At 42.8% G+C, this 9,461-nt stretch overlaps 1 protein-coding gene across 2 annotated transcripts in view; it reads right to left on the bottom strand.

The window, feature by feature from the left end:
• Positions 1-389: 389 nt before the first annotated feature.
• Positions 390-9,461, bottom strand: part of ADGRA2 (adhesion G protein-coupled receptor A2) — a 128,777-nt gene continuing 119,705 nt past the window's right edge. For both annotated transcript variants that reach the window (XM_075273132.1, XM_075273133.1), the window contains 8 exons: positions 8,793-9,011; positions 7,990-8,179; positions 7,307-7,515; positions 6,461-6,585; positions 6,226-6,349; positions 5,470-5,615; positions 3,871-3,957; positions 390-3,772 (listed from right to left, as the gene is read on the bottom strand). In XM_075273132.1, coding sequence (XP_075129233.1) covers positions 2,557-3,772; positions 3,871-3,957; positions 5,470-5,615; positions 6,226-6,349; positions 6,461-6,585; positions 7,307-7,515; positions 7,990-8,179; positions 8,793-9,011 — 2,316 coding nt within the window. In that variant the 3' untranslated portion in view covers positions 390-2,556. The remainder of the gene's footprint in view (positions 3,773-3,870; positions 3,958-5,469; positions 5,616-6,225; positions 6,350-6,460; positions 6,586-7,306; positions 7,516-7,989; positions 8,180-8,792; positions 9,012-9,461) is intronic.

Below are 9,461 nucleotides of genomic sequence, written 5' to 3'. Positions count from 1 at the left end.
AATGTTCTGGAATGGCCATCCCAGTCCCCAGACCTGAATATCATTGAACATTTGTGGGATGATTTGAAGCGGGCTGTCCATGCTCGGCGACCATCAAACTTAACTGAACTTGAATTGTTTTGCAAAGAGGAATGGTCCAAAATCCCTTCATCCAGGATCCAGGAACTGATTAAAAGCTACAGGAAGCGACTAGAGGCTGTTATCTTTGCAAAAGGAGGATCTACTAAATATTAAGGTCACTTATCTGTTGAGGTGCCCATACTTTTGCACCGGTCAAATTTTGGTTTAATGCATATTGCACATTTTCTGTTAGTACAATAAACCTCATTTCAATCCTGAAATATTACTGTGTCCATCAGTTATTAGAGATATCAAACTGAAATGGCTGCTGCAAACACCAAAATATTTAGAACTAAAAATGATTAAGATTAATAGGGGTGCCCAAACTTTTTCATAGGACTGTAAGTAGAGAGAAAAGTCCTTCATGGTGGACTTTTCGCTTCACTGACTTCAGTATAAAACTGGCAGACCCCATTATGGGGTCCACAGGTAACCGCTGTTTTAGCGGGTTGGCTCACCATCGTTCGAGTCCCATGGCGGATATGAACGACTGCAAGTGTGATCCTAGTCTTAGCCAAGTCACCTCCGCTGAGTGGTTATTTCCTGGTGGTTTCAAGAAGGACAAGGAAGTAGAGAATAACTGGGGACTGAGGAAGCAGTGAAATGTCCGCTGCAGAGAATCCGTGATCTAAGCATGGCTGCTTTTATTGTTTAACCCATTCTTCCCCCCCTACCAGACCACCCATTTAAAGTCTATGCAAGACCGTTTCTTTCCCTGTAGATAGGAACATCTTTGGTAGACATTTGAAGAGGACCTGTCAGAACTCCTGACATGAATGTATTATGGCCACTTATATAAGGCAATGATCGGCTCAATAAGAATGTATAGACTTGACCATTGCCCCGCGTCTTTTATGCCGTCACCATCACATCTTCCCTTGTAACCGGGAATGAGCCGCTGACAGTAATGTAAAAGAATATCACACAGTGAATGATCGCTCATACCGCTCATTACAGATTATTGCATCTTAAAGCATTCACAAGCGGAGTGGTCTACATGCTATTTTAGTTGGCACCGTGGTCAATTAAAGGGGTTTTCCAGGATTATGACATTGACTCCGTTGCCTCGTCTCAGACTGTGACATCACATCCATTGGTCACATGGCCATGCTGTAGCGTTGTCTCATTGAGCTGCAATATCAAGCACAACCACTATACAATGTACGGCGCTGTGCCAGATAAGTAATAAAAGGCCATAGCAATTAATATCATGGTCCCAGAAATCCCTTTAACAAGGATTTATTAAACTAGAGATGTCAGGAGAGGTGACAGATCCTCTCTAAAAACAAACACTGTTAAAGGCACGTCATAATACTGTATAACCATTGCACCATGTACTATAATAATAACTCTAGGTATCTCCTGGAATCTCTTCTGTGACATTTGCCTCCAGGTACAATTTTTTTTTTTTTACGTTTTCAATTTTTCATTTTCTTACATACACAAGTTTAATACTGATGCGGAAATTTACACAGGTCTCCCAAAAAAGTGATCCTGATCTGTCTATACAATATACAATATAATTCTATATCTGAAAAATAAAAGTTTCCCTCTGATATAACACATATAACACACGTAACATGCAGAAGTGATTTTCGTGAAGGTCGGTCGGGATTGTCGGCAATTTTACATGATACAAACAAGAAAAAATAAAACAACTCGAATGCTTTTGAAGCACAACTATGGTCAAAAAACAGCAATTTTTGGTCACTGTGACAGATTGTACCAAGGTATAGACTGAAGACGTTTCATTTGACTGAATCTGGAGATGTTACGTGCTCTTATATTCCTTCAGAAGGCCACATCAAGGCACGTAGTAGCAAAAATGAAGAACTCCGGTAACTGGCCCATGGGAATGGGTGAAATCTTCAAGAAGGTGCCAATTAAAAGCGGGATCGGTATAAGTGCACCATCCTATGGATGCCATGGACTAGAGAAAGTGCTAACTGAGAAGAACACAAGAAGCTTATAAGGCACTTGGCAGAGAAAGGCCTATAAACTGGCCTATTGATTTCTATTGGGTGTTAACCTTATATTTAGGTCAACAAGATCCCTATTGGAATTCCCAAACTGTACGTTTTTCCAAGGCATAAGACACTGTAATCAATCCAGTTACTTCCTTGATCCTTCAACTTTCCTTGAACAGCTTTGACAATTCTATAACACAGATCCTCTGTATAACACATTTGGACAATCCTTAAGCTTCAAACCAATGTGTATACATTACTGTAAGCCAATGGGATCTCTGACATTACATGTACACACTCACTTTGGCACATATATTCTTGACGTTCATGAGGGTCAGGTCCAAGGTGATTGCACCAACTGTGATCGCAACACATGGCTGGGAGAGCCCATTTTCCTAGCATGTGTTGGCCTCTTGGGCAATCCAATCTATGACATGTATAGCACAAGTCGGTTTTGCTTACTCATAAACTACACAGTAGTTTCGCTCTTCCAAAGGCCTGTCTTCATGACTGTAGTACTCTCTGCAGGTGCAAGGTTGATGTCATACTTGCTACCCTTCAGGACCCCATTCTGGTTGCCGGTGTTAAGAGGGTAGGACCTACGTTTGGTCTCCCTTTCCATGCTGTTTGCTTGTTTTAGATTGTCCCGGCTGGCACTTTTCCTCTGCGCTCTAGCAAAGTCCTGTGCCTGCTGCCCACTACTGTCGCTTCCTTCGGAGTGGGTAAGTGCACCCTCAGGGTCCCTAGTAGCCACCCCCCTGCCATTGTTCAAAGGGCTGCTCTTGCTATGATAGCTTTCAGAGTGGCTGTTGTGGACGCTACCACTTTCACTGGACGGCAGGTCAGAAGACGGCCCCCGCAGCACCTTTAACCTATGGTGCTTCCCTTCCCGATACTGCTTAGTTCTGCTTTTATGGTTCCTACGACCATGCAAATTGTTCATATATCGACTCGGAGCGGTGACATATTTATTGTTGGTTGGCTCGCTGTCCTCACAGCTTGGTGGCTTAGGTGGGCAGATTTCTGCCTGGTTCTGAGCCACTTGTAGATTTGTGATTTTACAAGGTCCAGTATTAGAGTTAATGCTGTTGCTTGGGGATGATGTAGACTTAACGGAGTTCTCCACTTCAGGATTGCACCCAATATACACCTGAGGAGAGTCATCTACAGGAGAGCTGGTGTGTACATAGGCTTGAATTGGCAATGACTCTGTGTACGATGGGCAGCAAGAAAACCAAGAACGCTGGACATCCTGACGTCGCACACAGTGGTGAATGAAGATGAACAGCCCTAAGGCCACTGCTGTTACCCCATAGAGACAACTGAAGATCACGTTTAAATACCATCCTTGTGATACAGCAAAGGCTCCAAAAATCCATAGGATAATATACAAGACATGGACAGTCACCAGAGACCAGAATTGCACTTGCAAGGAATACACAGTGTCTACATCTGCTGGAGCTGCTGAGTTAAGGGTCACTGATATGGAAGTCGAATCACTCAGGAGATGACTTATTCCACCATGTGCTTGTTGTGCGTCATTGGCCTCTGCAAGATCTTTTTGTTCAGCAGGCTGACGCTTTAAATTGATCCCAGCACAAAGAAGATATATCCATGTGACCAACAGGATGAGACCTGCTGGTACGTAGAAGGCACCCAGACTCGGCCTCCATACCAAACAACAGCTGAGGAGAAAGACACAAGCATTAGTATGTAATAGGATGTCATCAGAATGGACCATACCATTATGATACCCTTCTCTATCACTGTACAGGACACTTACTAAGGACTGTTCTCCCTGTTGTTAATGTTCACAGCAGCAGTGATCCCACATATGATCAGAGGAATCCCTCCAGCAATCAAGTAGAACCTAGAAAAGAAAGATGGTGAATATCTTCATGATAACCGTCAATATAAGACCGGTGGGCTTCTGACTCCTGACACCACCATGAATGAAGGGGGCACGGTGCAGAGAAGCAGGGGCGGCTCTGTAGATTGTACAGTGGTTGTTAATAACTCACAGCCCCGATAAGCACATTGGAGGGGTGTTAGAGGTAAGATGATCACTGATCTGATGTTGACCTATCCCAAGTACAGGGCGTCAATCAAGTTCCAGGAACCCCCTTAGGCTGAGGCCCCACGTTAAGGAAATGCAACTTTTTCTTTTTTTTACAGATTTTGCTGCGTTTTTTTTTTTTTTCAACTAAACCCATGGGTGGCTTATATAAGGAACGGGAAGAATATAGGAAACTTCTTATACTTCTCACTTCTGATATTATGTATATTATGTATCTGTATATATTATCAAATATATTATGTATCTGCATTTGTTATCAAGTATATTATGTATCTGTATATGTTATCAAATGCAGTGGCGTAACTAGGAATGGCGGGGCCCCGTGGCGAACTTTTGACATGCCCCCTCCGACCGACACCGACCGACCCCCTCCACCGCATTCCTGCGCATTCTATTATGCTCCATAGTGGCCCCTTCACACAGTATTATCCGCCATAGTGGCCCCTGCACACAGTATTATCCCCCATAGTGGCCCCTGAAAACAGTATTATGTCCCTTAGTGGCCCCTGCACACAGTATTATAGCCCATAGTGGCCCCTGCAAACAGTATTATTCCCCATAGTGGCCCCTGCACACAGTATTATGTCCCTTAGTGGCCCCTGCACACAGCATTATACTCCATAGTGGCCCCTGCACACAGTATTATGTCCCACTGTGGACACCCATAAACAATTATTATAGTCTGGGGTCTTTTCAGACCCCAGAGTATAATCATCGTAGACCCGGGGGAATAAAAACATAAAAAACTACTGTTTCTTACCTGTCCCCCGGCTCCTACGCTGTCGGCCTCCGCTGCCGTCCTTGTTCAATGACGTTGGGCGTCACATGACCTGGGACGCAGGCCGGGTTCATGTGACGTCAGAGACGTCAGGAAGGAGGCCTGGCAGGATCGTAGAGAGGTAAGTAACAGTGTTTTTTATGTTTTTTACCTCTCCTGGTCAGCCAATCATTATACTCGGGGGTCCGAAAAGACCCCCCGAGTATAATGATAGCAGTGGTAGCGGCTGTCACCGGGCCCCTAATGTCCTGGGCCCTGTGGCAGCTGCCTCTGCTGCTATGGCGGTAGTTACGCCACTGATCAAGTATATTATGTATCTGTATATATTATCAAGTATATTATGTATCTGTATATATTATCAACTATATTATGTATCTGTATATATTATCGAGTATATTATGTATCTGTATATATTATTAGGCTAAATATCAGCAGTAAAATAAGAAGATAAGTGCAATAAGTTGAGAGGTGCGAGGACATGATCTCAGGAGAGTCATTGAGGGCCCTGGACAGTAATAATAGATTACCTGAGCATGGGCCTATGCGGAGGCTGGGTGACTTCTCCTTCCTGCTGCGGCTGAGGTTTGTGCGTCAGTTCCTTGTAGATAACTCTGGCTTTAAGACCCATCCAAAGAAGTGTAGATAAGGAAGAATAATGCAGAATGATGCTGACCTGAGAAAGAACATATGGACCTTCATTGCAGGATGAGGGGGACATTGCCCTGCAACCATGTCTGGATGTTGTTGTTAGGCAAGATACCCCTAGCAACCGGTCTGAAATAATTCATCACTTTAGCCTACCAATCAGTGTGCAGTAAAATCGTGTTATTGCTGTCCGTCTTATGAGAACAGCTATATTGATGTTAAAAATCCATCTTTTTGAGTGTTCCTGTCTGTTTTTAGTGATAGACAGAAAAGTGTCACTTCATATATAAAGTATCAGTTTGCAAAATTGTGCATTGATTTGCATCCATTTTTACTGGAAAAAAAAATGGATATGCTAAACGGACTGCTAGAACATACTATGAGTGGGCCCTTATTGGCCAAATGCAAAAATCATAAATTCATCTCCATGACAAGGCAGCAGTACTGCCTAAGAGTAATGTCCTTCTGACAGTAGGATTAACCTTACTTTAGAGCCGACCTGCCAAGAGGCACATTATATACAATTTGTACAAAGTCTACATGAAAGAATCGGCACAATCTGGTATTCCCTATTTGTTTACATGAGCTTTGTATTAAACGCGTATTCCCTAAAAGACTACGCTCGGCGGAGCACTTACGGCTTGGCACACGATGATGTATCCAGTAAGAGTGATTCCTCCAGCAAACACGGCTGATGTCATTGCAATGTGGAAACAGAGATTAAGCAGCATGTGCCAACCCTTCCGGGAGATCTGTATGGAGCTGAGCAAGCACAAAAACCTTTAGCAGATAATAAAACCAAACCTGGATACTAAATATTATGCAGCATACAAAAATATAGCCTATATAATGGAAAATGAAGACCTTACTTACTTGTGATTTACAATGTAGGTGATAATGGTGGTGAACAGGCAGAGTAGTAATATGGCGGTACAGTAGATGACCGGGTGTAGAATATCGGTGCCATGTGCAGGTGGTGGTGGGAAAGTGTTCAGCTCCTGTCAGGACATGCATTGACATAGAAATAACTCTCACCATGGATCAATGAAGAACACCAGTAGGTATATAAGACAGGTTGCCCAGCGTGGCTACATTTGCATGTCATGTATAACACATCTATCACAACCTGCTACTGTTGCAACTGTTGCAAAAAACTGTTGCAAAAAATCCAAAACTGTTGTTTTTTTGCAAGTTGCTATGTTTCATACCATTATAAAAAAGTTGTGCGGCACCAAGTTACACAAATGTTTCTAGTTTTGTGTAGCACTAACTTTTTTGGCCCCAAATCGAATTTTTATACTTATGACCTATCCACAGGACCCCCACCTATCATCTTTTCAAGTAATAGTAGGGCGCTGCAGTTCACTGGAACTAATGCTATGCAATGGACAGGGTCGCAGTGCCACTCCTATTACTTGAATAGGTGCAGCACTAAGCACACTGCCCATCCACTAGCAGATTGCAGCACATGAAGGCTACTACAACAGATTATCTGTATGGGGTCTGCGTGTTGAGCCCCAACAGACCACAAACTGATGACCTATCCTGTGGAATCGGCACACAAATATGCATATTATTTCCTGTATATGTCTTATGATATTCTTGCAGTCTGTAGTCTCTTGCTAAGGAGCTACTGAAAGGATTTAACATGCACATAATGAAAACAAACATGGAGCTATATCTTATTACGACTTGAAAAAATAGATCATGTGACTTTACCGTTAGGACGGCAAAATTGCCGAGCTGTAGGCACTGCATGCTGGTGATATTTGGCTCCTCTGATAGAAGATGGCAGCCCTCAGAGCTCCAGCCTCCATATCCTTCCAAGGCTTTGAAGTTCCACTGAGCTGGAAGTGGGTCAGATCCCTTCACCAGGTGCCGGAGAGTGACCGTGACTGGATCAGTCAGATTACTAATGCCGCAACCTCCTGTAAAACAATACAGTAACACAATCAGTACAACTATTTCCTATGCTATTTGGTTCTATGGAGTATTAACAATATTTGTAGTGTTCAATGAACTTATCCCTCTAAATAGATTTTAAGAATAATACAACTCTATATGGAATGGCACGGTCGTGCCAAGCCTCTTGTCTACTCTCCGCACAATGCCAGTGGAGCTTCCTCAGGTTATTTCAGGTGTTCATCACAAAACAGAGGTTAGTCTATATTCTCAGTACATCTGCCTAATAATAGGCTATCAAAAAATTTATCAAAACCCCTTTAAGTATTGACTGGAACTACCACATAATGGATATTAACCCCATTATGAACTCAAAATGTCAGTCGAATATACATCGAGTATATCTCTTCTTCTGCGATATTTCTATACATCTTGAGCACCTAGATATAAAAATACATACAAGTACGGATTTTATGATAAATTCAGTTGTATTTCCTTACGTGTTCCAACATATATGACAGGCGTAGAGATACTTCGTCTCTTCCCATCTTCAGCCAACCTCGAGGAGTTCCCCACACTCCTAAATAGCTTTCCATTCCTGAAGGCCAGGACTTGCAGTTTGCAGGTTTGAGAGGAGGACAAAGCCAAGAGACTTTGAGGTAGATGGACGGAGGCGAACGCAAGGCTGTTCTGGAGAGAGAGAATGGCAATAGTTACAAATAGTCATTGGTTTTATGATGTATTCTGTTGCCTACTATGGGTTACATATCACAGCTAGTATTGGTGTCCTCTAGAATTTCACTATGATAAACTGTAGGTACTCTACAATAGACTTAGATACACCATGAAGGGTTCACAGTAAGTCTTGGATACATGCTCTTACAAAGACACAGCCAGTGGAATACGTTGCACATACTAGGCTTAGAAAGCCAAAAGTTGAACACCACGCCAAAAAAATCCAAAAAATCCTTATTCACCCATTGCATTGTTTCACCTCAGTGAAGAAATTATAAAGCAAGGCCTAAGTCCATTTGCTGAGAAGCAGTTCCCAGGGTCATTGCTGTACAATGACATTTGATGATGAGGATGGTAGAGCTGGCCAGTATCAGCCATGAATGCTTTATATTCAGCAGTGGACCTGCAATGGATTTGTTAATAAAATTCCCCAATCATCTCATAGTATGGAGTGTATTAGTTCTCATACAGCAGCAGAAATGACATATTACAGGCAATGGTGTCTTTTGTTCATTAACACATTGTTTTAAAGTCCTCCAGAAAAGAACATGAGACTTATTTTAGGTACCTTGACATGGAAGTTGGACAGGGAGGTGTTGGTTTGCCCTGTGGTACAGCGGAACTTCAACCGCTGATCAGTATGTGTATGGGTGTCATGTTCTTTCTTTTCTCTGTCCGCTTTGTGGTTACCTCGTCCTCCATCTCTTCTTTGGAAGGCCGTGCAACCTAAACCAACAAAACTTTTGGGTATGATGAGGAAGGCCTCTAAGGCAATGTTCCTTGTGCTCTGTAAGAAAAGAGAATGAAATGAATGGCCATGTGACGTAAAGAAAAATCTCTATGTTGTGAATTTAGTATGTATGTTTGCCAAGCTAGAAGATGACATGAACAGGTTTAGGCCGTGAAAACTACTTCTACGAAACTACTGCTGTCACTTACTGTTGGGGCACAGTGGCCAGGTTCCCTTAGTAATTCCAGCACATGTAGGCATGGCTGGTTGTAGATCTATGCCAGTCAGCAACTGGAACAGATTTAAGGTATAACTTCCATCAGATTCCCAACCCTCTTCACCCAGTGATTAAAAAATCATTGAGGCTGAGACGCACCACAGTGCGGCAAAAATACAAGTTGATACACATTTTTGGTCACTTTCAAGGCACGTTTGAGTTACTTTAGGTTCACATTTGCACCCGGTTTCCATTCTTGGGGCCCCCGAAAAAAAGGAAACCCAATCTGC

This window comes from Leptodactylus fuscus, chromosome 5 (genome assembly GCF_031893055.1).
Source record: "Leptodactylus fuscus isolate aLepFus1 chromosome 5, aLepFus1.hap2, whole genome shotgun sequence".
NCBI classification, from domain to species: Eukaryota; Metazoa; Chordata; class Amphibia; order Anura; family Leptodactylidae; genus Leptodactylus; species Leptodactylus fuscus.
The sequence above is the reverse complement of the archived record's forward strand: the minus strand, read 5'-3'. Positions and strand labels throughout refer to the sequence as shown.